The sequence below is a fragment of the Leopardus geoffroyi genome, chromosome B2 (genome assembly GCF_018350155.1).
Source record: "Leopardus geoffroyi isolate Oge1 chromosome B2, O.geoffroyi_Oge1_pat1.0, whole genome shotgun sequence".
NCBI lineage: Eukaryota > Metazoa > Chordata > Mammalia > Carnivora > Felidae > Leopardus > Leopardus geoffroyi.
The window spans coordinates 98,946,805-98,974,302 of record NC_059332.1 but is presented as its reverse complement, the minus strand read 5'-3'; the positions used below and the strand labels follow the sequence as shown (position 1 = coordinate 98,974,302).

General features: G+C 38.1%; 1 protein-coding gene across 3 annotated transcripts in view; it reads left to right on the top strand.

Moving 5' to 3' along the window:
- Positions 1-27,498, top strand: part of AK9 (adenylate kinase 9) — a 132,319-nt gene that overhangs the window by 14,475 nt on the left and 90,346 nt on the right. For 2 of the 3 annotated variants that reach the window (XM_045499230.1, XM_045499229.1), the window contains exons 6-13: positions 6,768-6,880; positions 9,434-9,622; positions 14,592-14,720; positions 17,570-17,644; positions 20,354-20,452; positions 22,165-22,304; positions 22,385-22,565; positions 26,405-26,549. In XM_045499230.1, the coding sequence (XP_045355186.1) occupies positions 6,768-6,880; positions 9,434-9,622; positions 14,592-14,720; positions 17,570-17,644; positions 20,354-20,452; positions 22,165-22,304; positions 22,385-22,565; positions 26,405-26,549 (1,071 nt within the window). The remainder of the gene's footprint in view (positions 1-6,767; positions 6,881-9,433; positions 9,623-14,591; positions 14,721-17,569; positions 17,645-20,353; positions 20,453-22,164; positions 22,305-22,384; positions 22,566-26,404; positions 26,550-27,498) is intronic. The other variant, XM_045499231.1, reaches the window with a different exon arrangement.

Below are 27,498 nucleotides of genomic sequence, written 5' to 3'. Positions count from 1 at the left end.
TCCAGCAAAAGCATCGACACTCTGCTGTGGTACTTCTCACAGTGGTGACAGCCTCTGCTGACTGCTTTCCCATTCATTCAGTTTTATTACGAAGTCCTGTCTATGGCTAGGCTTCTCTGCATTAACCCATACTTACAAGGCAGGAGTGGGAACTAGCATGGCACCAGCTTAGCCTCTGGCTCCAGATATTGGCAGGCTTCAGTCTGTTTATCCAGTCTACCCTCTCACTCTGGACCCAAGAAGTCTCTCTACATTCAAACAGATGCTCAGCAGGGGTTTGGGGCCTAATTTCTCAAGACAAAGACTACCGAAGCTCAGAATGACTAAACAGAAAAGAACAAATCCTGTGACATTTGCAAAAGAAGGAAGAAGAATAAAGATTTGCTGGGAAGAAAATCAGCTACCTGAAATAGATTTATTGAATGAAAGAAGAAAAACTTAGAAAGCTGCATTATAGAGAAGACATGGTGACTATTAAAATAGAGGGATAAAAATAAACTGTAGTAAAGTAAAAACCATGATTACAGAAGCAAATCAATAATGGAAGTAGCAAAAGCAACTTGTCGCTGCAAACTATGTATCATTCGTATCTATAGGTAGAAAGATTTCTCTACATATAGATGATGTATGGAATGAACAATATCTATCCATCCATTCATAGATATATATATATCATCTCTCTAGTATATGTATTGTATATATACTTATACTCTATCAGTCTTTCTGTTGTTCAGTGATAAAGAGGATGAACTTGGGAAAAACACCCAGAATGTGGGAGGTTAAATGAGTAAAAAGGTAAAAAGGACAATGACAGAATTCCAACACAGGTCAATAAGTGTCCTTAAAAGGCATAATGATTGAAACTGACACATGCATACAGATAGGTAGGCAAATACCTTTTTTGTTTACACTTCATCACACCTGACTTCTTGAAAAATTTAGAGTATTTTACATGGTCAACACAAAGATGGTATAAATTTATAAATACTGGCAAAAAGAGAAAGAAAAAATGAAAAAATAAACCTACTCAGCTATGCCATTTATGATGGTCATAACCTTTTTAACCTCTTATGGAAAATGTCAAACAAAAGTAAAGAGATTATATAAAATTACCCCCATGTATCCATCACCCGGCTTCAATGATAACTCTCATCTAATCTTGTTTTATGTAAACTCCTACCCACATTTGTCCCAAACCTACTTTATTTTGAAACTAATTCATATCATATCAGTTCATCTTTAAATGCTTTAGTATATATCTCAGAAAGTTAAGGACTATTTTAAACCTAGTTTCACATTACCATACCTAAAAAATTAATAGTAAATCGCCTACTAATCACTCTGTGATGTCATTATTTGCCTTGTATATTTTTTTTTCTAGCTGATTTTTGAGTTTTGTTTTTTTTTTATTTTTGTTTTGTTGTGTTTTGTTTTTGGAAGCAGGATCCAACCAAGTTTCACGCATTGCAATTGATTGGTATGTCTCAAATCCCTTTTAATGTATAAATGCCCTCTACCTCTTTCTATCACCTTGTGTTTTCTTTGTTGAAAAAGCTAGTTATATGTGTTTAATAAGAGCTTCCTACATTCTGGATTTTGCTGACTGCATCCCCTCGTAGCATTTAATGTATTCCTCTTTCCCCTAGACATGCTGTGCACTGGTGTGTGTCCTGGGAGCTGGCAGTATAAGTGATTTCTTGAATCTGAGGGCCACACTCTCAGCATGTAATTGCATGCCTGTGCTCTAGGCATGCACAACTGGGCTCATTTGAAGGCTGTAGTGGGGGCAGGACCTAGAGCCTCTTCTGCCCAGACTCCCCTCACCTATTGTGTAACGTCCCCAGAGGAATTTCTGTGCAACCTTGCACTCTACTAAATGCAGTTTAAAAGTCTCTGCTCAGCAAGAATTCTTTCTGATGTCTAGTCCTACCCAACAGCCTGGTAGAAACAAAACTTGAAACAAAATTGGAAGTGAAGAGCTTTCAAAACAGGGATATTAACTCTGGCCAGGGTCTAGGTGAGGCTGGGTAATTGATGACTCTAAAATCCCTAAAGACAGATAGATGTGCACTGCTGGGAACACTGCCCAGTAGAGTATTGCCAGATTGAATCTTATTTTTTTTTTTTCTATACCAGAGCATTTTATACTTGGAACTTTTATAGCTATTTAGAAGGAACTTACACAATCTGTAATTATAATCCTTACATTCACAACCTGTCATGCTGTGTTGGCCTTGGGCCAAAATCAGTTTCCTTGAACTACATCCTCACCCAAGAGAAAAGGGTAGAGCCAATGCCTGAGCATCCTAAGAAGTCCCTTTCTGCTCCCTGTTTCTAGACTCCAGAAAACTCGTTGTCTCCAGTAAGTGATAGACAGCCCTAATCTGGGCATTCCCTGCCCCAGGTGTATCACATAGTAGATTGTCTTGGAAGTCATTGGTCACCAGTGTATCCGCTCATATCAGGCTGGCGTGACATCAGGTATATATTAGGGCTGGATGGACATAAGTTACCTGATGTCTCTGAATCTCGCGTCACTTCAGTCTGAAAGCAGTAGCATGCCATCTTCAGTTTTGCAAAAGTGGGAATTCATTCTACTGAACCAGGAAGTGAGGACAAAGTGATGGCATGGGCCAGTCAGTTTCCCCTGGGCAGCCATATGGACAGGATTTCAGCTTTTCCTTGGTGGGGGTGATGTAGGCTGAGCACTAGACTGCAGAGTGTCTATTCTGCCCATGATAGTACATCAGAGCCTTGCAGCAAGGAGTGGTGTGAGGTCTTTCATCCCTCCATCTTCAGCATTGAGGGTAAGGGCTTGGTAATGGTGTCAAGGAGATATGGGACACGGAGGGGAAGTCCTCATCTGTGCTTCCATCTCCACACATGTCTCTGGGGTTAGAGAGGTTGGCAGTGGGGTTGGCAGCTCTGGTCCATCTATCAGGAAGTATCCTCATGATGTCTTTCCAGAATTGGGTCTAGAGAACTAAACTCTTCCACTCTCCCACATCTCTTCCATAGATACATTCCTAGGGTCTGGGTATTATGATACTGGCTACCTCTCAATGGGTAAAGCCCTAAAACGCATCACTCAGAAAATTCAGGCAGCCCAAATACTGGCCTATCAGGTGAGAACCAAACCCCATGGAAACAACCCATTTTTCTGCTGCTTCCACTAGGAAAGAGAGCAAGTTTTTTATTTTATTTTCGAGAGAGAAAGACCGTGAGCAGGGAAGGGGCAGAGAGAGAGAGACAGAATCTGAAGCAGGCTGCAGACTCTGAGCTGTCAGCACAGAGCCCGACACGGGGCTTGAACTTGTGAACCATGAGATTATGACCTGAGCCAAAGTCAGATGCTTAACTGATTGAGCCACCCAGGTGCCCCAAAAGAGACCAAATTTTAAACTCATTCCAATATACATGTACACCTGAGGTTTAGGATACCTACAAACAGTTGCACTTGGAATGCCTGATAAGCTGTTCAAGCACTGGCAGCGATTGTAGTAATATACAGGGTGCTGATGAGCACAGCACACAGAGTGTCAAGCTTCCATCATTCATTTGTAATACACAGATGTTGGGCAGCATTGCCAGCAGAGGGAATGAGAGGGACAGAAGTATTGTGTAATCCCCCTGTTGTTTAGAAGAGGAAGACATGAACTCTGGAGACTGATGTTCTCTGGCAATATCTGATCAGGAGAGATGATCTGGACAAGAGTTGACTTCAACCTAGGGCTAGGCCATGCAGTCCCCTTCACCACAGTACTCACCCTCAAAATGTGATGGCTTAATGCCAGCCATCACATCTCAATACCTTGACAAGTTCCAATAAGGTTGTTAATCAAGTGGAGGATTCTATTGAATCCAAACCAAACTAGGGAAGGGGGAAGCCAGGGGAACAAAAAGCAAGAACAGCAGGAGGAGGCAAGTGGAGAAAGGTCTGGCCCAGTTCCTGAGACAGTGCCAATGCATGCAGCGGCTAAATTTTTGCAGGAGTGTGTTGGGTTCATTTAAGGAACCTTGAATAGAATGGATGCCTTAGCAAACCGTAGGAGAGTCTTAAATACAGAGAACAAACTGAGGGTTGATGGGAATGGGGTAAATGGGTAATGGGCATTAAGGAGGGCACATGTTAGGATGAGCACTGGGTGTTATATGTAAGGGATAAATCACTGGGTTCTACTCCTGAAACCAAGACTACATTGTATGTTAACTAACTTGAGAATAAAAAAATAATAAAAAGAATGGATGCCTTAGAATACGACCATATTTCAGTCTTTTAAAGACAACAGCAAAAGCAAACGAATAAGCCAAGTTGGAAATTAAAGATTGTAGCAAGACGGGAGGGAATCATAATTATAGCTCATATATCCAAAACTAAAGATAATAAATCTCCCTTTCTGCCTTTTGAAGTCAAACTACTTAGGACTGCTTCTCTGGGTAGCATCCAATACATAGTGTTTGGAAAATCTTAGGAGAAATGCCTAAGGATTTCATGAGATTTTGGATTGCCATGATAGTTTTCGGTCTGCTTTTGTAAAATTGAAATAAAGAGTATGTAATAAGCATGTTCTCAAGTGAGGATTTTGAGGTTGGCTTATTAGACACATTCATTCATCTATCAACAGATGCTTAATAACTGTTTCTTTAGTCATACTATTCTAGACTTTGCATAGCAGTTCTCAAACTTTTTAGTGTTAAGACTCCTTCATACTTATAAGATTTGTTGAGGCCCCAAAAGAGCTTTTGCTTACTTGGGTTATATACATCAATATTTATCATATTAGAAATTAAAACTAAGAAATGTTTAAAATATTTGTTTAAAAATCATAACAAAACATCACATGTTTGCATTAATAGCATATTTTATTAAAAAAATAATTGTAATCTTCAAAACAAAAAACTTAGTGAGAAGAGTGGTATTGTTTTATATTTTTGCAAATCTCTTTAATGTCTGACTTAAGAGAAGACCTAGCTGGCTGGGTTCTCCTGTCTCCTTCTGCTTAATCTGTTGCAATTCATTGTTTCTGTTGAAATGTATGAGGAAAACCCAGTTTCACAGATACATAGTTAGAAAAGGAAAGTATATTTTAATAGCCTTTAGAATAATTGATCCTACATCAAAACTCACCAAGGGTAAGTTTCTTAAAGGTTATTTACATTATAGAATCTGAAACCATATCAAGGACATTTTCTAACTCTGTTACATTAAAATCCGTTGGTCTAAGGGCACCTGAGTGGCTCAGTCAGTTAAGCATCTGAGTTCGGCTTAGGTCATGATCTCAGGCTTCCTGAGTTTGAGCCCTGCATGGGGCTCTCTGCTGTCAGCACAGAGCCTGCTTCAGATCCTCTGTTCCCCTCTCTGCCCGTCCCCCGCTTGTTCTCTCTCTCCCCTTCTATCAAAAATAAATAACCATTTAAAATAAATAAGTAAATAAAATCCATTGGTCTACCTTGATCTTGGAATGCATGCATGATTTGGAGGTGTACTATGCAGTAATTATTAGGAAAATATTAGTTCACTGAGTTGTGCAGATCTTCCAAATGTCAACACTTGTCATTATACAATACCAGAATATCACTTTTGTTAATTTCACCACCAAGTTCATCAAGAAAAGTTTAAGAAAAAATTTTTTTGATGTTTATTCATTTTTTGAGAGAGAGAGACAGAGCATGAGCAGGCGAGGGGCAGAGAGAGAGGGAGACACAGAATCTGAAGCAGGCTCCAGTCTCTGAGCTGTCAGCACAGAGCCTGATGCAGGGCCTGAACCCATGAACCATGAGATCATGACCTGGCCAAAGTCAGGTGCTTAACCAGCTGAGCCACCCAGGCGCCCCCATCATCAAGAAAGGTTTTAAAAATCAGGAAGTTGTAAACCTTATGGCAATAGATACATGTTTTCTAAAATTTGAGTTTTTGCTTGAATTTTAGAATTGGCAACAAATACTGTCAGTTGAAATGACCAGCTCACTCCATTCACTTTTTATAAAATGTCTGCCAAATATCCAAAGCTGAATAACCATAATTTGTCCGTTCTTTCAAGAAAAAAAAAGTCCTATTAAAACAGGAGAAAAATTGACCTAAGTCCTTTAATTCTGAGAAAATTGAGACTTTATTAACAAGAGAAAATTTTCTCAAGCATGAGAGTGACATAATTAAAGAAATATATTAAGGAAATTAATGTGATGATGGCAAACAGGGTGAATTTCCATGAGAAGATTTAGATTTCTGGGTAGGAATGCAAGCCAGTAAGTGTGCTAATAAGCAAAAATCATGTTGATAATGTTCTGGTTTTTAAACTGTATGAGGAGGTTCATTGGTGTTTTATTACTCCCCATAACTCATATAAATGTTATGTACATATATATTCTATTATAAGATGCTAGCTTTAGAAAGAAAAGAATACACTATACAACCCCTATAGTATACCCTTACCATCATCACAGGGCTTTCCTAACTGTTCAAAGAATTACTAGCATGGAATTTCCTTCCCTAGGCCCCTCATGTGCTTAAAAGAAATTGATTTGGAATTTTTTAAGATGTTTCCTCCCAGCTCAGTGGTTTTATTTATTATCAGAAAAACATCATTCATAGTTATACTTCATGTGGCAATAAAGTTAACTATTAATTAAAAATATTTGACAGATGATTTTAAGATCTACATTAATATTCATCAATAAGCAAATGAGATTTACAAAGTAATAACAAATCCATGCTCTCATATATTGGTGGCATTATAAAACTTTAAAAATTATGTTTTATTCAACAGGTTATATTGTCACTGAACTACCATCACTTTCACAGGATGCCATAACTACTTTGCAGCAAATAGAATTAATTAAAAATTTAAATTTGAAACCTGATATAATAATCAATATTAAGGTAAGTTGTTTTTCTACCGTAGCGAACCATTCTTTTTAACAGTGGTGGAATTCAAGGAGTATCTTCAAAAATACTAAGTAGTTAAGGAAATAACTGTTTAAGTGTCCGATGTCTTAAATGTTTGTTTATTTTTGAGGAAAGAGAGAGAGAACGGGCAAGGGAAGGGCATAGATAAAGGGGGGCAGGAGAACTAAGCAGGCTCTGAGCTGTCAGTACAGAGCCCAATGTGAGGCTAGATCTCAGAACCATGAGATCGTGACCTGAGCCAAAGTTAGATGCTTACTCGACCCAGCCACCCAGGCGCCCCAAGGAAATAACAATTTATGTTTCAATCATAGGGACTGAGTTATTCCTTCTCATGCCTCTGTGCTTTTACACCTGCAGCTCCATCCAAAGGAAATCCCTCCCGGCCTTTTCAATAGGCTTAATCATAGTCATCTTTTGAAAGTCAGTTCAGGCATCATCTGTTTCCCTGATGACCACCTCTTCCACACCAACACACATATTAACTAACTCATTCTCTCTCATTCTTTCTCTTTCACTCTCACTTTCTCCTTCTCTCTCTCCCTCCACCTCCTCTACCTCTCTCTTCCTCCATGTCCCCTATACTTTACTACAGGAAAGTTAAATACTTCTGTGATGACCATTCACATTGCTCTCCTTATCATAATATCTTATTATATTGTAATTGTCTGTTTTCTTCTGGACTCTGCCTTACTCGAAGGCAAGAACTATGTCTTACTCATATAAACATCAACTAGCACAAGATAGTGTACCTAGTAGACACCTGATAAGTTTGACAATTAAATACAATGAAAGAAGGAGCCAATGATTTGGTCATATGAATGTTAAAGAACATCATTCAGCCTTGATTAAGAGTCAGGCTGAGTCCTATCCCCAATCTCTCTATCAACAGAATTTGGCAAATCACATTTAAGAGACTCGATTTCTTCTTTACAAAAATAGTAACTGCTTCATGTGAGAATGATAAGACTTCAGTGAGGCCAAGTCTGTTTGTTTATATGAAAATTGATTATAAGCTTTTATATTCATAACTGCCTGGTTCCCCAAAAGTTTTGACAGCTCAAGATAAATGGGATGATTCTCAGCTCAGATGTTGGGACCCGGGAGTGTGTTAGGGTTAGCTGTGAGAGAGAAGAGGTATTGCAGTGCTGAGCGTGGTATAATCTGCAGCCTGCCACAGGTCGTGGTTGGAGACCGATCAGAATTCCTGCATGGACCTTGAGAGTGTCACACATGTGAACGTGTGTCTAAGGGAGAGAAGAAAAGATCTCAGACAACTAAAACCAAATATAAAGTCTAAGCCATGGAAAACATAGATTGTATAGAACAAGAGTGTACAGATATACAGACCATTACCCTCCAAATGTTTACTAAATTTGGGGCATAACTTCTGAGTTTGATAAGCCAAAGTAGAAAGAGGAAATGTGACCATTTATATAAAATTCACATTGTCCATGAAAAGACAAGCCATTCCTCAGGAAGAAACAAAATGAGAGGAATTGGAATTAAAATTTTAAATAAGAGAAATATCTTACATGGGTCTCAATATAAAAGACCGTTAACATAGAGAATGAAGCCCTTCACCGTTTTTATGTTTTAAGTGTGATAGTGGGTATCCAATGAAGTTTTCTATGACTAGAATGTCATCAGAGGCCCAATGTGAGACAGAGCTCAGTACAACACACATTTCTCTGATGGTTTGTCCTTATTTGGGGCATAAATCTTGGAATTTCTAGAGCAGAAATTCTTAGCCTGGGATCTATGAATCCTTAAGCATCTATGAAATAATAACATTTAATTATATTAATAATACATAAATTATAATAATATGAAATTTTTTTATTGTGTATGTCTGCTTTTCTGAAGCAAAAGCCAATGGCTTTCCTCCTATTCTCAAGGGGTCTGTATTACAAAAAAAAAAAAAAAAAAAAAAGATGGCACAGGGCCAGTGATCTACTATAGCAGTGGTTCGCAGAGTACGGTCCCAGAGCCAACTGCACCAGCAGCCCTCAGAAGTTTGTTAGAAAAACATATTCTCAGAAACCACCCCAAAATGAGTCAAGAACTCTAAGGAGTGGCATTCAGCTATCTGTGTTGCAAAGCCCTCTACATGAGTCTGATGCCCACTGAAGTTTGAAGACCACTGCTCTGAGGCATGTCCTTCAGACTCACCCTTATGGTAGTCAGTTTCTGCAAGTGAAAATAGGAGACAGCTGAAGGCAGTCGTCTCTGTCAAGGGCCCACAGTATGGTTATTCTGGGTTGCTGAGTAAGGAAGGGCAAATACACATTATAAAGATGATCTGAGTGGATTGAAACCTTTCTTGTGAAAAATTAGGAAGCCTGTAGAAGTCTGGCCTCAATAAATACCCATCCCATCTCCACATGGAGATGGCCTAAAGAAATCAGAAAATGAACCAGGAAGGTTCTAAAGTTTCCTGCTTCCTTTGTTTCTTAAAGTGTGGTGCATGCACTGTCAGCATCAGAATCACTGAAGATGCTTGTTAAAATTACTAATGTTGTTCCTTAGTGCCCCGACTACGATTTATGCCAAAGAATTTCCGGGCAAAGGCAGCACAGTAGTACAGGGTACATATACAGAAGAGATCAGTGGGATCCTGAAGTCATTGAAAATCGCAGGAAAAAGAGGAAAGAAGCCCAAAAAGAAGGAAAAGGAGAAGAGGAAGGGGAAGAGGAAGAAGAGCAAGAAGAAGAAGAGGTAACATCCCAATACCATATACTACACTTTTAAATTTGCTACAATTAAACAATAGCAAGGATAGAGAAAATTACATTTCCTTTAAATTTTCGTTAAGTCTGGAGGAAATAGAAAAAATATTTCATGTTTTTAAGAACTATTAGATCATAATCTAGAGGCCATCAAGTTCAACCTTCTTGTCAATATGGAAGTCCTTCCATGGGGCGCCTGGGTGGCTCAGTCGGTTAAGCGTCCGACTTCAGCCCGGGTCACGATCTCGCGGTCCGTGATTTCGAGCCCCGCGTCGGGCTCTGGGCTGACGGCTCAGAGCCTGGAGCCTGCTTCCGATTCTGTGTCTCCCTCTCTCTCTGCCCCTGCCCCGTTCATGCTCTGTCTCTCTCTGTCTCAAAAATAAATAAACGTAAAAAAAAAAAAAATATGGAAGTCGTTCCACATCCTGACAGCTAATCAGCTTCATGTCATAGCAACAGAGACTGATTTGTCACCTACTGTGTGTCAAGCACTATGCAAGCTAGAATGAGAAGTCAGAGCAATAAAAAACAAAGGGTAATATAGGGAGCAAGTAGCCCAGGCATAATCCAGTTTATGAAATTAACATAATCCCAATTCCAATGTCTAGCAAAGAGCACGTGAAACAAAAATCGAAAGCCCAATTCACGTATACATGTTATTATAATAATCCTAAAGTCAGCATAATGCAATGGGGCATCAAAAGAATTTTCTACCATGACTTAATGAGGGAAAATTTGATGTGAAGAAATCTGTTAACAGGTGATGGGCTGGATTTGGTCCACCGGGACATGTGGGCCACAGTTTGCCGATCCCTGCTCTACTGAAATATACCTGTGATCTCTGTTATAAATGAATGTATTTATAATTTTTAAAGACCTTCATATATTTTTATAATTGCTACAATTTACAATTTATTATAAATGTATTATAAATAAATAGTATTTCTACTAGGGCAAAGTCAGATATTAACTTATAGATGGATACATTGCAAATCATTTGTCCAGTAAAAAAGATAACCCTCAAAGGTTACAACTTTATTGACTCATAAAATATTAAGCGTACATTCGTATGCAACTTTGCAGTCTTATTTCAGTGATAATATATACCTCAGCTTTGTCATCCTGTTGGTTTCCTCACTAATGGGTTAAATGAATCTTTGACATTGTTCTTTAGTCGTAGATCTTAAATGTTCTCATCACAAGAAAAAAGTTGTAACTGTGTATGGTGATGAATGTTAACCAGACTTACTACGGTGGTCACTTCTCAATATATACAAATATTGACTCATTATGTTGTACACCTGAAGTGAATCTAATATTCTATGTCAATTATACCTCAATTTTTATTTTTTTACTTTAATCTTTATTTATTTTTGAGAGAGAAAAACAGCACGAGTGGGGGAGGGGTAGAGAGAGAGAGAGAGAGAGAGAGAGAGACAGACTCTTAAACAGGCTCTGAGCCGTCAGCACAGGGCCCAATGTGGGGCTTGAACTTACAAACTGCAAGATCATGACCTGAGCCGAAGTCAGACGCTCAACCGACTGAGCCACCCAGGCGCCCCATATCTCAATTTTTAAAACCATTTCAAAAGCTAAAAGAATCTTCCCTGTGCAAATAAGGCACTAGGCCATAGCCAACATCTATTCTATATTTTCTTTTTAAAAAAGAAAACCTCATAGCAAATGGGAATAAAAGTGGGTCATTTTAGTATGAATAAAGCACACCATCTTAAATCAAAGATAGTGAGATAGAGGAGTCACAGCCCACTTAGTTACAGGGGTCGCAGTTACGTCAGTTTGTGATGTCGGTTAGGAACATAATCAGGAAGAGTGAGGACTGGGGTAGGCTAGGACTACACTATTCAATATAGTAGCCACTAGTCCTATGTGGCTATTTAACTTCAAATTAATTAAAATGATATAAAATTTAAAATTTAGTTTCTCAGTAACACTAGCCATATTTCAAGTGCTCATGACCAAATATGGCTGTGTCTTCCAAATTGGACAGCACAGGGGCGCCTGGGTGGCGCAGTCGGTTAAGCGTCCGACTTCAGCCAGGTCACGATCTCGCGGTCCGTGAGTTCGAGCCCCGCGTCGGGCTCTGGGCTGATGGCTCAGAGCCTGGAGCCTGTTTCCGATTCTGTGTCTCCCTCTCTCTCTGCCCCTCCCCCATTCATGCTCTGTCTCTCTCTGTCCCAAAAATAAATAAACGTTGAAAAAAAAAAAACAAAAAAAAAAACAAATTGGACAGCACAGATACACATTTCCATTATTGCAGGAAGTTCCACTGGACAGCTAGAGGGTTCATGCCCTTCTTCAGAGGACAGTTGCCTCTCAGCTCCAGCCCAGATAACTACTGTCATGTGGGAATGCCAACCTATTCTTACCAGGTGGTGTGGTTTCTCCAGAGAATCCAAAATCAGCATTTAAAAATAAAAGTAGTTGGCAACTAATCCAAAATTTCAAAAACACAATGTAGGCCAATGCTGTGGGATATAATCAAATTAACGTCCTCAGACTGAAGTCAGTCCCAGGGGCCTGGTTTGCTACGATGTCTGTCTAGAAGCACAGCCATGTTCAGAAGTCAAAAATGCAAACATGCTGCCCCCCTTGGGTTGATGGCCAATATCGGCATGAAAGCGTTCACCCTTATATATACATAAATATAAACACTGTGCCTTAACTGCTGTAATAGCTTTGTATATGTTCTCTTGGTTTCCACTTTCCTTGACCCTCCGCATCCATTCCATTCTTTGCAAAAGCCAGAGCCTTGTTTTAAAAATATGACCCTTGGGGAGCCTGGGTGGCTCAGTCAGTTGGGCATCCAACTTCGGCTCAGGTCATGATCTCACAGTTTGTGAGTTGGAGCCCCACGTCGGGCTCTGTGCTGACAGCTCAGAGCCTGGAGCCTGCTTTGGATTCTGTGTCTCCCTCTCTCTCTGCTCCTCTTCCACTCACACTCAGTTTCTCTCTCAAAAATAAATAAACATAAAAAAAAATAAAAATAAAAAAATAAAAATATGACCCTTAGTGACTTTCTATTACCTGTAGAGGAAAATTCAAACACCCTCGCATGGCTTACAAGGCCATGGACCTGGCCCCCCTGATCTTATCCCTTCCTGGCTGTCTCTCCCTGCGTGTTCATTGTATTCCAGCTATTCCATTGGCCTTCCAGTAGTCGTCACCTATTCTGGACTCAACCTCACCTCCAGCCTTTGCACTTACTGTTTGCTCTTCCCTCTGCCTACCACACTCTCTTCCAGACCTTTGTGTGCCTGCACCTTCTCCTTGCCCAGGTCCCACTCCATGGATAGCATCCTCAGAGACCGTCCAGCAAGCGACTATATAACCCAGCACTGTGATAGAAATGTAGTCCCACCATATGTAACTTTAAATGTGCTAGTAGACACTTTTTTTTAAAAAAGCAAAAAGATACAGGTGAAAATAATTTCAATGATATATTTTATTTAATCTAATATATCCAAAATATTATGTAAACATAATCAACATAAAGATTCTGAGAGAGACATCTCTTTTTCATGCTAAGTTTTTGAAATTTGGTGCATTCCAATTCACATTTGCCACATTTCACGTGCTCAGTAAGTCTGTATGGCTAGCAGCTATTGTGCTGGACAGCACAGTCCTACCCCTTTCCTCTGCTTTATCTTCCTCACAGCACTTACTGCTTTCTGAAATTATGTTCTTTGTTTACTTGCTTATTATGTGTCCGCCCAATGTAAGCTCTATGCAGCAAGGACTATATCCCCTGTGCTTGTAACAGTGCTTGGCATACAGTAGCTGCCTAATAAGCTGTGTCCTAACTGGACACACAAGTGTGCCTGTCTAGCCCTCTGCTAGAGAGAAAAGAAAAATAGCATCTTTTGAAAAAGTCAGTGTATATTAAGCCATTTTGAAATGTGTAATCTTTGGTCTAGTAATTCTACTTTTAGGAACTCTTCTAAGGAAGAATATTAACAATATAAAGATTTATCTACAAAACTATTTGGTGAAATGTTATTTATACTTATGAAAAGTTTGAAATATTCTTGTTCAACTATAGAATAATGATCAAATAATCATGTATTTAGGGATATTAATCTATTATTCGACCATTAAAACAGTATGTAAGACATTACAAAAAGGTTATAAAGTGGTTTCTTTGATAGATAACATGATTCAAATAGTACAAAATGTAGATGTATGTGCATTTGTAAAAACTAGAATTAGAAATTAGATAGTGAGTTATAAATAATAGGATAAATATGATCTTTAACACCAATGAGGCCTTGAGCTGAGAACTTTTATGTGTATGATTCCCTCTGCCTTCAAATGTCACTTCTTCAGAGAACCCTTTCATGACCACCTGATATAAAATAGCACTCTTACCCATCACTCTCCGTCTCCTCCACCCTGCATTTTTTCCCCTAGTCCTTATCACCACCCAACACATTTTGTATTTACTTGTCTACTTGTTTGTGCTCTGTCTTCCCCAGCTAGAATGTGTGCTCTGTGAGCCCCAGGCTCTTAGCTGATTTTGTTCACTGTCTTATCTCAAGCTCCTAGAACAGTGCCTGGCACTCATCAATGAGTGAATTGATGAATGAATGAATGAATGAATGAATGAATGAATGAACGAACGTACTGGAAGCTCAGTAAATCTGATTTCTTCATTCTCTCTAAAAATCAGATATTCTTCCCTTACTCTTCCCCACTTCTTGAGGAGCAAATAAATAAATAAATAAATAGATAGATATCCAAGTTAATTTAAAGTTTTATTCCATCTGATAAAGACCCCTTACGGTATTTAGTGTCTCTTAAATAAAAATCCTCAGTCTCCCTTCTACCTGCTTCTCTCACCCCAAAATGGCTTGTAAGTGTAAGGAGGGAGGGATGACACGGCTTGTGGATTAAGTAATCATTAACATAAAGATGTTAAAAATCTCATCTTTTTCATTTAGGCATTTATTGCAGAAATGCAGATGGTGGCTGAAATTCTTCAACACGTAGTCCAGAGACCTGAGGATTATTTGGAAAATATTGAGAACGTTGTTAAACTTTACAAGGAACTAATTCTTCATTCTTTAGAAGTAAGAACAAGATATATTGATGAAAATGGGAATATTGATATTTGTGTTCTATCACTGATGAAATAGCTTTCACATTATCTATTATCTATCTGATTCTCCACCACTTAGTTTGATAGAATACTGTTAGAATTAAGCTTGCATTCCAAAGGCTGTTTCACAAGACAATATTATTTTACTCTTAATAAGCAGCAGTATTGTTGAAAAGTGACATATGAACCACATTTTTCAAAAGTCACTACAGGAATTTATTTATGGTCAGAAGTTGGAAAACCCATGTTAAGAGACTATTTTATAAAGACATTTTCAATCTATAATTTATGGATTTATCAAAACAGCTGTACATTTAAAAAGAAACTGTTCGTTTATTTAAATTGCAATCTAAAAAATTATCCCCAGATTGGTTTCTATGGTTATCTCATTCAAAGCTGATTACATATAAACATGATTAAGGCCATTACATATTAGAATAAGACAGTTTTAATGAAAATAATTAGCATTTTAAAAATATGATTACTAAAGTTACAATTTGTGAAAAGCATATTTGATTATGGTCTAAAGTCCAGGATAGACTCTGCCAAATTTGTGTTGGGGATATTCAACAAACATTTATCAAATTTGGGTATTTGGCCACACACCATGCTGAGCAACAGGGTACAAAGACAAATAAAAAAACAGGACTCACATTGCCTCTTCCCATCTGATAGAGAAACTAAAAGAATCTATTTCATGCTTTTTTATGAAGTTTATATGTGTTTAAAGGCAAATGAGTGGATCGTTTTCATTTTCATTGTCCACCCCAAAAGAGGAGCCAAATTTAATTGTTTTCTTATGTATGACTTATTCCTCCCTACCTCCTTTTCTATCCCTAGCCTTTAAATTTTGCTTCTTAAGAGTAATTTGCATGTCTATCTGTCATGTTCTTTCTTCCTTCAACAGAAATATCCTGCAGACTCCTTAAGTGGCTGGCATTGGGTATGAAATAAAGCATAATTAAAATCAGATTCAGAAAATTAGAAAACTACATTCATGGGCATGAGATAGTCTTTTTAAGGATAAGGACCAGGTCTTCCATGCTGGAAGCCAAAACTAGACTTTAAGCCGACATGACACTTGCTGAATAGTAAAATAATTGCCTTTTATGGTAATTCCGGTGTCCTGGTGTGTGTAGAGGAAGGTGGGAAAAGTCATAAAAGGTAGGAGCCTGCAATTCTAGTCTCCTCTGACCTGGCTCAGGTGTCAATTCACTTTGGAGGCCAAGATCACCAAAATTCAGTGCTCCTCCAAAAGACATGAGGAAAGCAAGTGGGAGCATCATTTTCTGGTTTATATCTTGCTTCACCAAGGCCAAGTCCTCATTCTTGCCTGTCTTTGAATCCCAACCTGACTCCTGGTCTGATGTGGTGCATATATCTTTAGTCTTATACTTTGGCTTAGTAAGTCCACTCTTAATAATCCTGCTTAAGAAAAGAATCTGAAATCCAGAAAAGCATTATGTACTTCCTTATTCAGAACATGGCTATTTATGTTTAAATAAATAATATTGGCATAATGTGCTGTCTAAAAGAAAAAGAAGGGCTTAGAACCCAACCTCACATAATATTGTGAAAAACAAAATGCCTGCACAATTAATTAAGGAGATGATTTGTTCAGATTATTGCAATAAGGAGAACATTCCTTAATGAGAACCTTCTCACCAAAGAAAAGAAAGGGAGACTTGGGGTTTTATGGGTGAAGGCAGGTAAGCAAAGGGGATATCCTCGAGTCTTAGGAAATGATGGAGAAGGATGAAGACAGATCTTATCTGAGTTCTTGAGAAAGGATAGAGATGGGTCCTACCTCTCAATCATCCCTACTTCCTGGAAATGCAGGGCTCAAATAGAGTTCATCATTGCCAATGTACAAACATAAAATCTGGCAGATTTTAGATTTTAATATTAAAAACAAAAAATAATGGAAGAAAATTGAGAACATTAATATAATCTTGAGATAGAGAAAATCTAAGCAAGAGATCCAGAAGCAATGAAAACAGATATATTTTATTATAAAAATATTTTATTTTATAGAAGATTCCATAAGCAAAGTTAAGAGATAAATCTTTTTTACCTTTAAAGGTAAAATATTTGAGGGGCACCTCGGTGGCTCAGTCGGTTGAGCATCCTACTTTGACTCAGGTCATGATCTCGCAGTGAGTTCAAGCCCTGCGTCGGGCTTTGTGCTAACAGCTCAGAGCCTGGAGCCTGCTTCGAATTCTGTGCCTCCCTCTCTCTCTGCCCCTCCCATGTTCATGCTGTGTCTCCCTCTGTCTCTCAATAATAAATAAACATTTAAAAAAATTTTTTTTCTAAATAAAGGTAAAATATTTGTAATCGATATGGGTTAAAGACTTCCCATGAATGTTAGAGAAAAGAAACAATCTAATAGAAAAATGCCCAGATGTTATGGTTAGAAAGTGTTCAGAGATGGATATCTGAATACTGACCTCACCCATAGCCAGGGGAATAAAAAGTAGAACAAACCAATGTCATTTACAATTATCAGTTTGACAGAAATTATTTTATGTATATATGCAGAGAGATAGATGCCCCCAAACATTTTCTATTTGGAAGGACTCTAAAACTTTGGTGGAAAGAAAAACTGAAAAAAAAAAAAAAACAGAAAGAAAATAAAATTCATGGTAAGAAGATTGGTTTAGGCTTTTGCAAAAGAGCACTTAAAATAATACACATTATATCATGCATAAAGCAAACAATTTAGCTTTAAAGATTTATTCATAGTATACTAAGATTCTGATCTTGTATTCAGTTTTGCCAAGGATCTGGCTTATAAGGGATCTTTTCTATTTTTTGCAGGAAGTAATGGCTGAACACAATTCCCAGTATCTCATTGAGCTCGATGGAAATAAGCCCCCAGAGGAGCTCTTCATGGTAAGTGCAATGTTTAGTAAGAATATCCCACAGTTTAGAAAATCAAAAAGTTACTGACTGGATTGTACTTATCTTCATAAATATCAAAAATATATTTACATTTTAGTCTGTTTGAAAAATTCCTTTTGACACTTAAAAATTTGATGTTATATCTATTCATCTATCCATATTTAAATCAAAAGTACATTTGAATTTAAAATCTCTGTGTGACGGGGCGCCTGGGTGGCTCAGTCAGTTGGGTGTCCAACTTCGGTTCAGGTCATGATCTCGCAGTCTGTGAGTTCGAGCCCCGCATCGGGCTCTGGGCTGACAGCTCAGAGCCTGGAGCCTGTTTCGGATTCTGTGTCTCCCTCTCTCTCTGACCCTCCCCTGCTCATGCTGTGTCTCTCTCTGTCTCAAAAATAAATAAATGTTAAAAAAAAATTTTTAAATCTCTGTGTGACAAAAAGTGTCTCAAATAACTGCCAATAAGCACATGATAAGATGCTTAACAGGAGCCATTAGGGAAATGCAAACCAAAACCATAATGAGATACCACTTCACATCACTAAAATGATTAACATTTAAAAAAAAAAAACAGCAGTAGTAAGTGTTGGTGAGGATGTGGAAAAGTTGGAACCTTCATATATTGCTGGTGGGATTGTAAAATGGTGTGGCCACTTTGGAAAATAGTTTGGTAGTTCCTCAATAAGCTAACCATGGAATTACCACATGACTCAGCAATCAACCCCTTGGTATCTATAGCCAAAATAGTTGAAAACAGGTGTTCAAACAAAAACTTGTACATGAAGGTTCATAGCAGCACTAATCACAATAGCCAAAATGTTGAAACAAGCCAAATGTCCACATATTGATGAATGGACAAATAAAATGTGGTGTACCTATACACTGGAATATTATTTGGCAATAAAACAGAATGGAGTTTTGATACATGCTACCACATGGATGAATCTTGGACACCTACTCAGTAAAATAAAAGTTACAAAAGGTCCCGTATGATTCCTTTTATATAAAATATCCAAAATAAGCTGATCGATCAAAATAGAAAATAGATCAGCAGTTGCTTGGGGTGAGGGTTGCCACAATGGGAGATCTCGGGATGAATGTGAAGTGATTACTAATGGATAAAGGGTTTCTTTTTGGGGTGATTAAAATGTTCTAGGATTAATTGTGGTGATGAGTGTGCAAATTTAAATATACTAAAAACCATTTAATTTTAGCCATGCTATACTTTAAATGGATAAATTATACTTATGTGAAATGTATCTCAATGAAGCTTTTTTTAAAATAAAGAATATACTCCACACTGTATAGTCCATACTACCTCACTGAACATTCTACACTCTCTCATCTGTAGAGTTGGAGAATCCCTGAGCTCGCTCCTTCTGCACTCTTCTGTCTGCCCTACTAAGTGCTGTTACTATCCCAGACCTTTCCCCTGAATTCCATGCCTATATAATCAGCTGCTACTCAGTGTATCCAATTGGCTGTCTAGTAGTTATCTCAGATTTAACAAAAATCCCCAGACCCACCATCACCACCACCTGCCCCAGATACACTCCTGTCACAGGTTTCCCCTCTCAGTAAGCATCTAATCCACTCTGCTCTTCTAATCAATCTGCTCTTCTCTTTTTTTTCACATCCCACACCCAAGCAGGCTTTTCCTTCAAAACATATCCAGAATTTGGATTTTACAAACCAGGACACTTTTCTCAAGGTAGAGGGCAGAAGCTCCAATAGGCCTTGGTTGAAACTTCCTAAGCCTGTTAAGGCTTCAATTGTCATTGGCACCCTGGTCTTCCTGCCTATTCCATTGGCCAAAACAAGTTACACGGAGAAGCTCAATATCAGTGGGATAGGGAAGTGTATTCTACCCACGGTGAACTAGGAAATTAAAAAGGGAAGGGAGAGAAGGGTAAATTATGAACAAATAACACAATCCACCACAGATTACCATTGACCATCAGGACTTTGTCAGTCCACCATCTCTCATCTCAGAGTCTACGTTTCATGTTCTTCTGCATAATGTCCCTGTTAGTTTCTAATTCTGCTGTAGCAAATTAGGTGGCTTAAAGTGACAAAAATTTTATTTTCTTATAGTTCTAGAGGTTAGAAATAAAAAAAAATCAAGGTGTTGGCCAGGCCTTGCTCCCTCCAAAGCCTCTAGGGGATGATCCAGCATTGCCTTTTCCAGCTTCTGGTGGTCCCAGGCATCTCTTGGATCATGGCAGCGAACTCTAAGATCTGCTTCCATCTTGACATGGCTGTATTCCCTCTTCCTCAAGAGTTCCCACAGAACTAGATCTCTAAGGACACGAATATTTGGGGACCAGAGGGCAAACTGTTATGGATTGAATTGTGTACCCCCAAAAGATATGTTGAGGTCCTAACTTCCAATACCTGTGAATGTAACCTTATTTGGAAACAGGATCTCTTCAGATGTAATCAAGTCCAGATGAGTTCATACTGAGTTAGAGTGGGTCATAACCCAATATGCTGGTATCCTTGTAAAAGAAGAGACTCGACACACAGGCAGAAGATAGCTATGTGACATCAAAGGCAGAGATTGGAGGAACACCAAACATTGCCAGCAAACCACCAGAAGGTGGAGGCAAGGAAGTATTCTACTCGTAAGCTCATCACTGTTACAGACTATTTGAGATGTTCAAATGTCAATGTATTTAAATATTTGTTCTTTAACAAATTTAGACAGTTATGGACCGACTTAAATATCTGAACCTAAAAAGAGCAGCTGTTTTAACTAAACTTCAGAGTGCAGAAGAAGAAATTAATGACATAATGGACAATGTAAGTTATTTTTAACTGTTTGAAAGTCTATCTTTTCACTATATGTTATGGCCTTAATTTAATGTATTCTTTCAAGGTATAAAAGGAATTTCAGGATACCTTTCACAAGAATGGGTTTGATTTTTAGGAAGAAGCTGTAATAATTAACACAAATTCTAGTAAACACTAAACACAACAAAACTCTTGATGAGGGTCCTGGGTGGTTTAGTCGGTTAAGTGTCCGACTTCAGCTCAGGTCGCATGATCTCACAGTTCCTGGGTTTGAGCCCTGCATTGGGTTCTGTGCTGACAGCTCAGAGCCTGGAGCCTGCTTCGGATTCTGTGTCTCCCTCTCTCTCTGCCCCTCCCCCACTCACACTCTGTCTCTCTCTGTCTCTCAAAAATGAATTAATGTTAAAATATTTTTTTAAATAAATAAATAAATAAAATAAACACAAAAGTCTTGAAACAAAGACAATAAAATCAAAACAACCACAAGAATAATGAGAAAGAAACTCAAGTTCATTTTAAAAATCTTGCAACACCAAAGAAAGCAGAGACATCATAAAAGCCCTCAGCTCTATAAACACTCATTTATTCCTTCAAATCATTGAACCCTTTTTTCAAATAACTACTGTGTTCCTGACACTGTTGTATTATGGATGTGACAGTGGTTGAGAGAGGAGCGTGGTCTGCCATTCAAACACCCTTTCCTGGAGAGAATGCTCAGCGTCTGCTTTTCAAATACTTTTCCCAAGTTTGGACAGGAAGTAGAGATGATAAGGAAAGAGTGACCGCCTCCTGGCGTAACTAGATACGTTTCAGTCCCTGGTTCGTTGTCTGTAGACTCCATCGAGAAGGGTGGTAGCCTAATGTGGCCCACCGATTAGGTTATTGGTCTCATGCAACTCCTCTAAGCAACGACAGTCTCCTTAACAGTTAGCTACTTCTTTCAACCTTCGGTTTCCAACATTCACGCAGCATCCCCCGCAGTGTGCATGCCTCTTTACTCTCTGATGCTACAGAGGTCCAGGTGAGACCCCATTCTCACCTGTCCTCCACAGTCAACTCTGGAGCCAGCAGATACGTGTGAGATCTACATCTGAAGGTTGGAGAGAGCGTACCTGGATCCTTTTCCCCCCGGCAGTTGCTCACCATGCTCTCTCTCCCCGGCTCTTTCGTCCCCTGCTAAGGTAGCATGAGGACAGTGAACCCCTCAGCAATCTGCAGTCTGTGGAGAAGTGGACCTAACTTCTCTGGAGGGCACCAACAGAGGAATACTGAGGGGGACTTTTTATTTTAAAAACAAAAGAGCTAAATAAATGCAAAAAAAAAAAAAAAAAAAAGCAACCTGTATATAACATGTTACTATTTAAAAACTTAGTTAAACTAAGAATCTGGTGCATTTTCAAACCTTTTCAGTAAGAATTTTTTCAAATCAGGTAATACAAGAAGATCATAAAAAACATTCTATCTACATTATAGTCTTTCTACTTTATAGCACAAAATGCTCGATAAAATTTAAACCAGGGTCATAATAGAAATGACAACTATTTGTCTTATTACATTTTGGACAAGTACAGAATGTTTGCAATTAAGAAAAAAGCCAAAATTTTCTTAATAAATTCTTTCTTAAATAGCAAAGCACTACCAACTAAAAAATTAAATACTTCATACTGTTAATTTTAGCAAAACGATGCCCACATTTTTAGTGCGGTATTTGTGATTAACAGGATGAGCTGTTCCGTACTCTTGCATCTTATAAACTTATCGCACCAAGGTATAGATGGCAGAGAAGCAGATGGGGACGTACATGTCCTGTGACTTTAAAAGAAGGTAACATTCATCCAGGACTACCAGACTTTTCCGTGAGGTAAGTAAGATTTTCACAACTTAAATTTAAAACTTGTCCGTACCTCTTTTCAGTTGTTTATGATTATGGCATATTTTAAGTTTTCTAGGTAAAATGTACTGTCTTTCATCAGAAGAAGCATTAAAAAAATTTTTATTGAACCCACGTCCCTATCTTCTTCCGCCTATGCCGGCACCACCATTTAAAGTATTCATATTTGGACCTCAGTCTTCAGGGAAAACAACACTTAGCAATTTGCTTGCAGAAAATTACAAAGGAAAGGTAAGTACTCATTCAGCTAGCTAGCTATCTACCTACCTATACTTGACTATAATTTGTAGGACTTTCGGATTCACAAGATTTGTATTTAGTGTTCTTAATTTCACACCGTCAATTGGGTAATTGTTTCACTGGGTTTGGTGTGGGGAAAGCCTAACCCTTGCTGCTTATTGCAGTTTCCGAGTCCACAGCCTTTCCCTGCTTCCCCAAAGCCCCCAGGTTTGACTGCTATGTCACGTGGACTGTGCCACCCATTACCTGTTTTGGTTTCATTCATCTCCTGTTTCCTGGGTCACAGTCCGAGCTCACCAGCCCTCTCTCCATACAGTCACTCCTGCCGTCATCCTTAGTATCTGCCAAGATGACCCTCTGTGGTGACAGACACCCTGGCCTGTCCATTCCTTGGCCTCTCTCCCCAGGGATCTTGTTCTCCACCCTCAGTAAAGTGAAGAGAAATTATGTGTAGTTTAGACCAGAGTGATAGCAGTAGAGGTGGTAAGGTGTAGGCAGATGGAGGGTATAATTTGAAGGCAGAACCCAAGGATTCGGTGAGGGGTTAGAATGGACAGCAGTTCTGCGAAGCCCAGTGTGCTGGAGTAGAGAACACAAGGGGGAAGGCAGAAGATGATGAGGGCCGAAGATGTAGTCAGACAGAACACTGCAGCCCTGAGAAGAAGGAGTTTGGATTTATTTCAAGTGCTATTCCTTTGAACTCAGGGGTGACATTTTCTATTTGCTTTAACTTTTTAACTCTAACATATGACAAACAAACAGAAAAGTGAAGCTCAGTGAATTATCACCAAAAAACCCCCATATAACCACCACCCAGGACAAATATGGAGTTGCCACCCTGAAAACCCCCTCATGCCTCTTCCCAATGTTGATCCTCTTATTCCTTCCACAAAGGTAAGTTCTGCCCCGAACTTGATGGTATTCACTCCTATTCTTTTCTCTTATGGTTTTACCTTGGAAGTGTACATCCAATGCCATAGATTAGTTTGCATGTTTTTTTTTTTTAACTTTCTAGACTTAGACAATTTATGTTCTTTGTGCCTGGCTTTTTTCACTTAACATTATGATTATGATATTTATGAGTGTTGTTTATACATGTTACTGCATATAGCCTCGCTCTATGTATTTTTTATTGCATTATATTGATTGTATTATAAGTTATTTATCCACTTGAGTGTTAATAAAATTTGGATTGATTACAGTTTGAGTATTATGAATAATATTGCTATAAACATTCTTGTACATGTCTTATGGTGCACACATTGTATCTTTATATGTTTTGGAGATATATCTAGTAGTAAGATTCCTGGGACATTGAGTATGCAACTTGTGTAGAGAACGCCAAACTTTTCCAAATGAATTCTATCCATTTACAACTTGATCAGTGAGAATTCTGTTATTCCACATTCCTTCCAACTTTCGTTATGGTCAGTCTTTTTAATTTAAGCCATTCTAATAGGTGTATCTCCCTGTGGTTTTAATTTGCATTTCCCTGAAATGAATGAGGTTAGACATTTTTTCTTTGTTTATTGGCCATTCAAATATTCTCTTTTTGAAATGTTTGCTCAAGCCTATTGGGCATTTGAAAAAAAAATTTTTTTTACATATTATTGGTAGGAGTTCCTTAAATTGTCTATATGCAAGTTCTTTTTAGATAATAAGCATTATGAATATTTTCTACCACTCTGTGGTTTATCATTACCACATATGGTTTGTTTACAAACCACAAACATTATATTAAAGTATGTGTCAGACAAAGGAATTATAAGTTTAAAATATAAAGAGCTCTTACAAACCAAAGTGCAGATGAAGCCCTAATGGAAAAAAGTAGCAAACAAACAATTCCCAAAATAATAGATACAACAGCATAGCCATTAATCATGAGAAAATGGTTATCACCTCCCTGATAACCAGAGAGATGCCAAAAAACCCCAGAGATCTGTCAATCTCACTGTTGGAGTTGAAGGATCACTGTTAATACCCAATATTGATGTGTGGCTAGGATGTGGAGAAGTACATTTTCATATAATGCTTGTAAGAGCATAACCATTAGGGATGGCAATTAGAAATATGTAAGAGCCTAAAGTCCTTTGCATATCCTTTGAACTGCCAATCCTATTTTATAAATTTTTGGTAAAGAAACTGATCAAAGATAGATACATAACTGTGTTCATCATAGCCTAGTTACTATTATAATAGTAAAAACATGTATACCTAAATATATATTATTAGCATTTTAGTTAAATAAGGCATAATATGTTCATCTAGTATCTAATACCATGCATCCATTAAAAATGACAGTGAAGATGTATATTTATTGGCCTGGAATAAAGTAATATGAGCATATTGAAGGAAAAGTAAAATGGAATCTAGAAGTGTGGAAGTATTATTTAAACTTAAGAGGCATATAGAAATATATTTCTAACATCCCGATATGTAGAGTATATTATCTACTCTACAATGGTCTTATATTCAGAATATATAGAGAATTATCACCCGGTTTTTTAAATGGCCAAAAGTTGAACATATGATTAAAAACAGGAGGCGAGTGATTGACCAACAGCACCCGAAAAAGAAGGTCAAAATGAATTGTGATCAGGGAAATGTGAATTTAAACTACAACGAGATACTTCTTCACACCCGCTACAATGGCTAAAATTTAAAAGATTCACAAAACCAAGTGTTGATGAAGATGTGGAGTAACTGTAATTTGTATACATTTGCTGGTAGGAAAGTAAAGTAGTTCAACCACTTTGGAAATGGTTTAATGGCTTATTGTAAAATCAAATACACATTTGGGGCGCCTGGATGGCTCAGTCAGTTGAGTGTCCGACTTTGGCTCAGGTCATGATCTTACGGTTCGTGAGTTCAAGCCCTATGTCAGGCTCTGTGCTGACGGCTCGGAGCCTGGAGCCTGCTTCGGATTCTGTGTCTCCCTCTCTCTCTGCCCCTCCCTCGCTTGCACTCGGTCTCTATCTCTCTCAAAAATAAATAAACATTAAAAATTTTTTTTTCAATCATATACACATTTACAATATGACCCAGTAATTCCACTTCTAGGTATTTGTCTAAGAGAAATAAAAACATATGACCACAAAAAGACTTCCTCACAAATGTTCATTGCTAGTTTAATTATATAACAGCCCCAAACTGGAAAAACCCAAGTGTCCATCAATAGATGAATGAATAATAAAAAAAAAAAAACTTGTGTCATATTCATTCAGTGATACTGCTTAACTATAAAAAGGAACTGATTACTGATGCGTGTAATGACACTGATGAATCTCAAAAACAGTGTATAAAGGAGAAAAAGTTAGAAAGATTACATACTAAATGGCTCTATTTATATGAAATTCTAGAAAAGGCAAAACTAATATATAGTGACAGAAAACAGAAAGTAGTGTCCAGGGCCCAGGAACTAACTATAAAGAAGCATAAGGGAACTTTCTGGAGTGATATAAATGTTCCATATATTGATTATAGTTGTTATGTGTATATATTTGTCAAAGCTCATTAGACTGTATACTTAAAATGGATGCCTTTTATTGTATGTAAGTTATCCATGAAAAATTGACTTAAAAATACGTAACTTGAATATATATTACATGATACATTACATATATAAATACATCATACTACATGGAAAGTATGACTGAATTTCTATGAAAGCATGTACTCAAAAACATTGAATTCCGAAAATAACATACTTCAAGCAGCATTAAGATGTTTGAGATAGGTAAGTATAGATCTAGAAATAGATACAGGTGAACAATGTGTTTAATATTCATGTGATTTGTGCTTTTGTTGCTTTTCTCAAATATTCTTTGCAGGTAATTGACTATGCCAAACTTGTTCAACCACGTTTTGAAAAAGCCCTTCAGTCATTAAGAAGCGATACTATCGCTGAGGCCACCGAGGCAGCGATTAAAGCTGTGAAAGAACAGCTTCTCACAAAACTACAAGCCAAAAGACAAGGTGAACTATCTCTTTTAAATGCGCGTTCTAAGCTTAGGTCAACAGTTCAGCCTGGCTGCCTGAGGGCTAGGACCTGGTTTGCTCGCCTCAATCCCCTAGCATGTTGTGTGGTGCAGCCTCTTAATAATGGGTTGAAGACACGAATATACATAAACCTGATTCATGAACAGAGAAAAGATTTCAGTCCTAGGCTTCTAAGGAAAGGAATCAGAAAGAGCTTCCAAATTTGGATTTACTATTATGGATTTGCTGGCTGGGCAGAGACTGAGTAGAATTTATATACCTTCATTTACACCAATTGTGACAACACTCCACCTGATTCTCGTGGAGTTTACATTGTTGTTGTTGCTGCTGCTGCTGCTACTTTAGTATGTAGGTGTGTATGTCAGCCCCCATGGTAATTAAGTTTTTCTGGGGCACCTGGGTGGCTCAGTCAGTTGAGCATCTGACTTCTGATTTGGGCTTAGGTCATGATCTCACAGTTCTGAGATTAAACCCCACATCGGGTTCCATGCTGACAGAGTGGAGCCTGCTTGGGATCCTCTCTCTCCCTCTCTCTCTGCCACTCCCCCACTCATGTGTGTGTACGTGCCCTCTCACTCTCTCAAAAGAAATAAATGAACTTTTTTAAAAATTATTTTTTTCTATTTGGGGAATTTTAATTTCAAATTCAAAACAGTTACAAAGAGGCACCTGGGTGGCTCGGTCAGTTTACCATTGGACTCTTGATATTGGCTCAGGTCATGATCTCACAGTTTATGGGATCAAGCCTATGTTGGGCTCTGTGCTGACAGCATGGAGCCTGCTTGGGATTCTCTCTCCCCCTCTCTCTGTCCCTCTCTTGCTTGTGTGCACTCTCTTCTATTTCTTAAAATAAATGAATAAATATGAAAAAAAATTTTAAAACAGTGAAACTGGAAGAAGCCTTAGTGATCAATTAACACAGTTC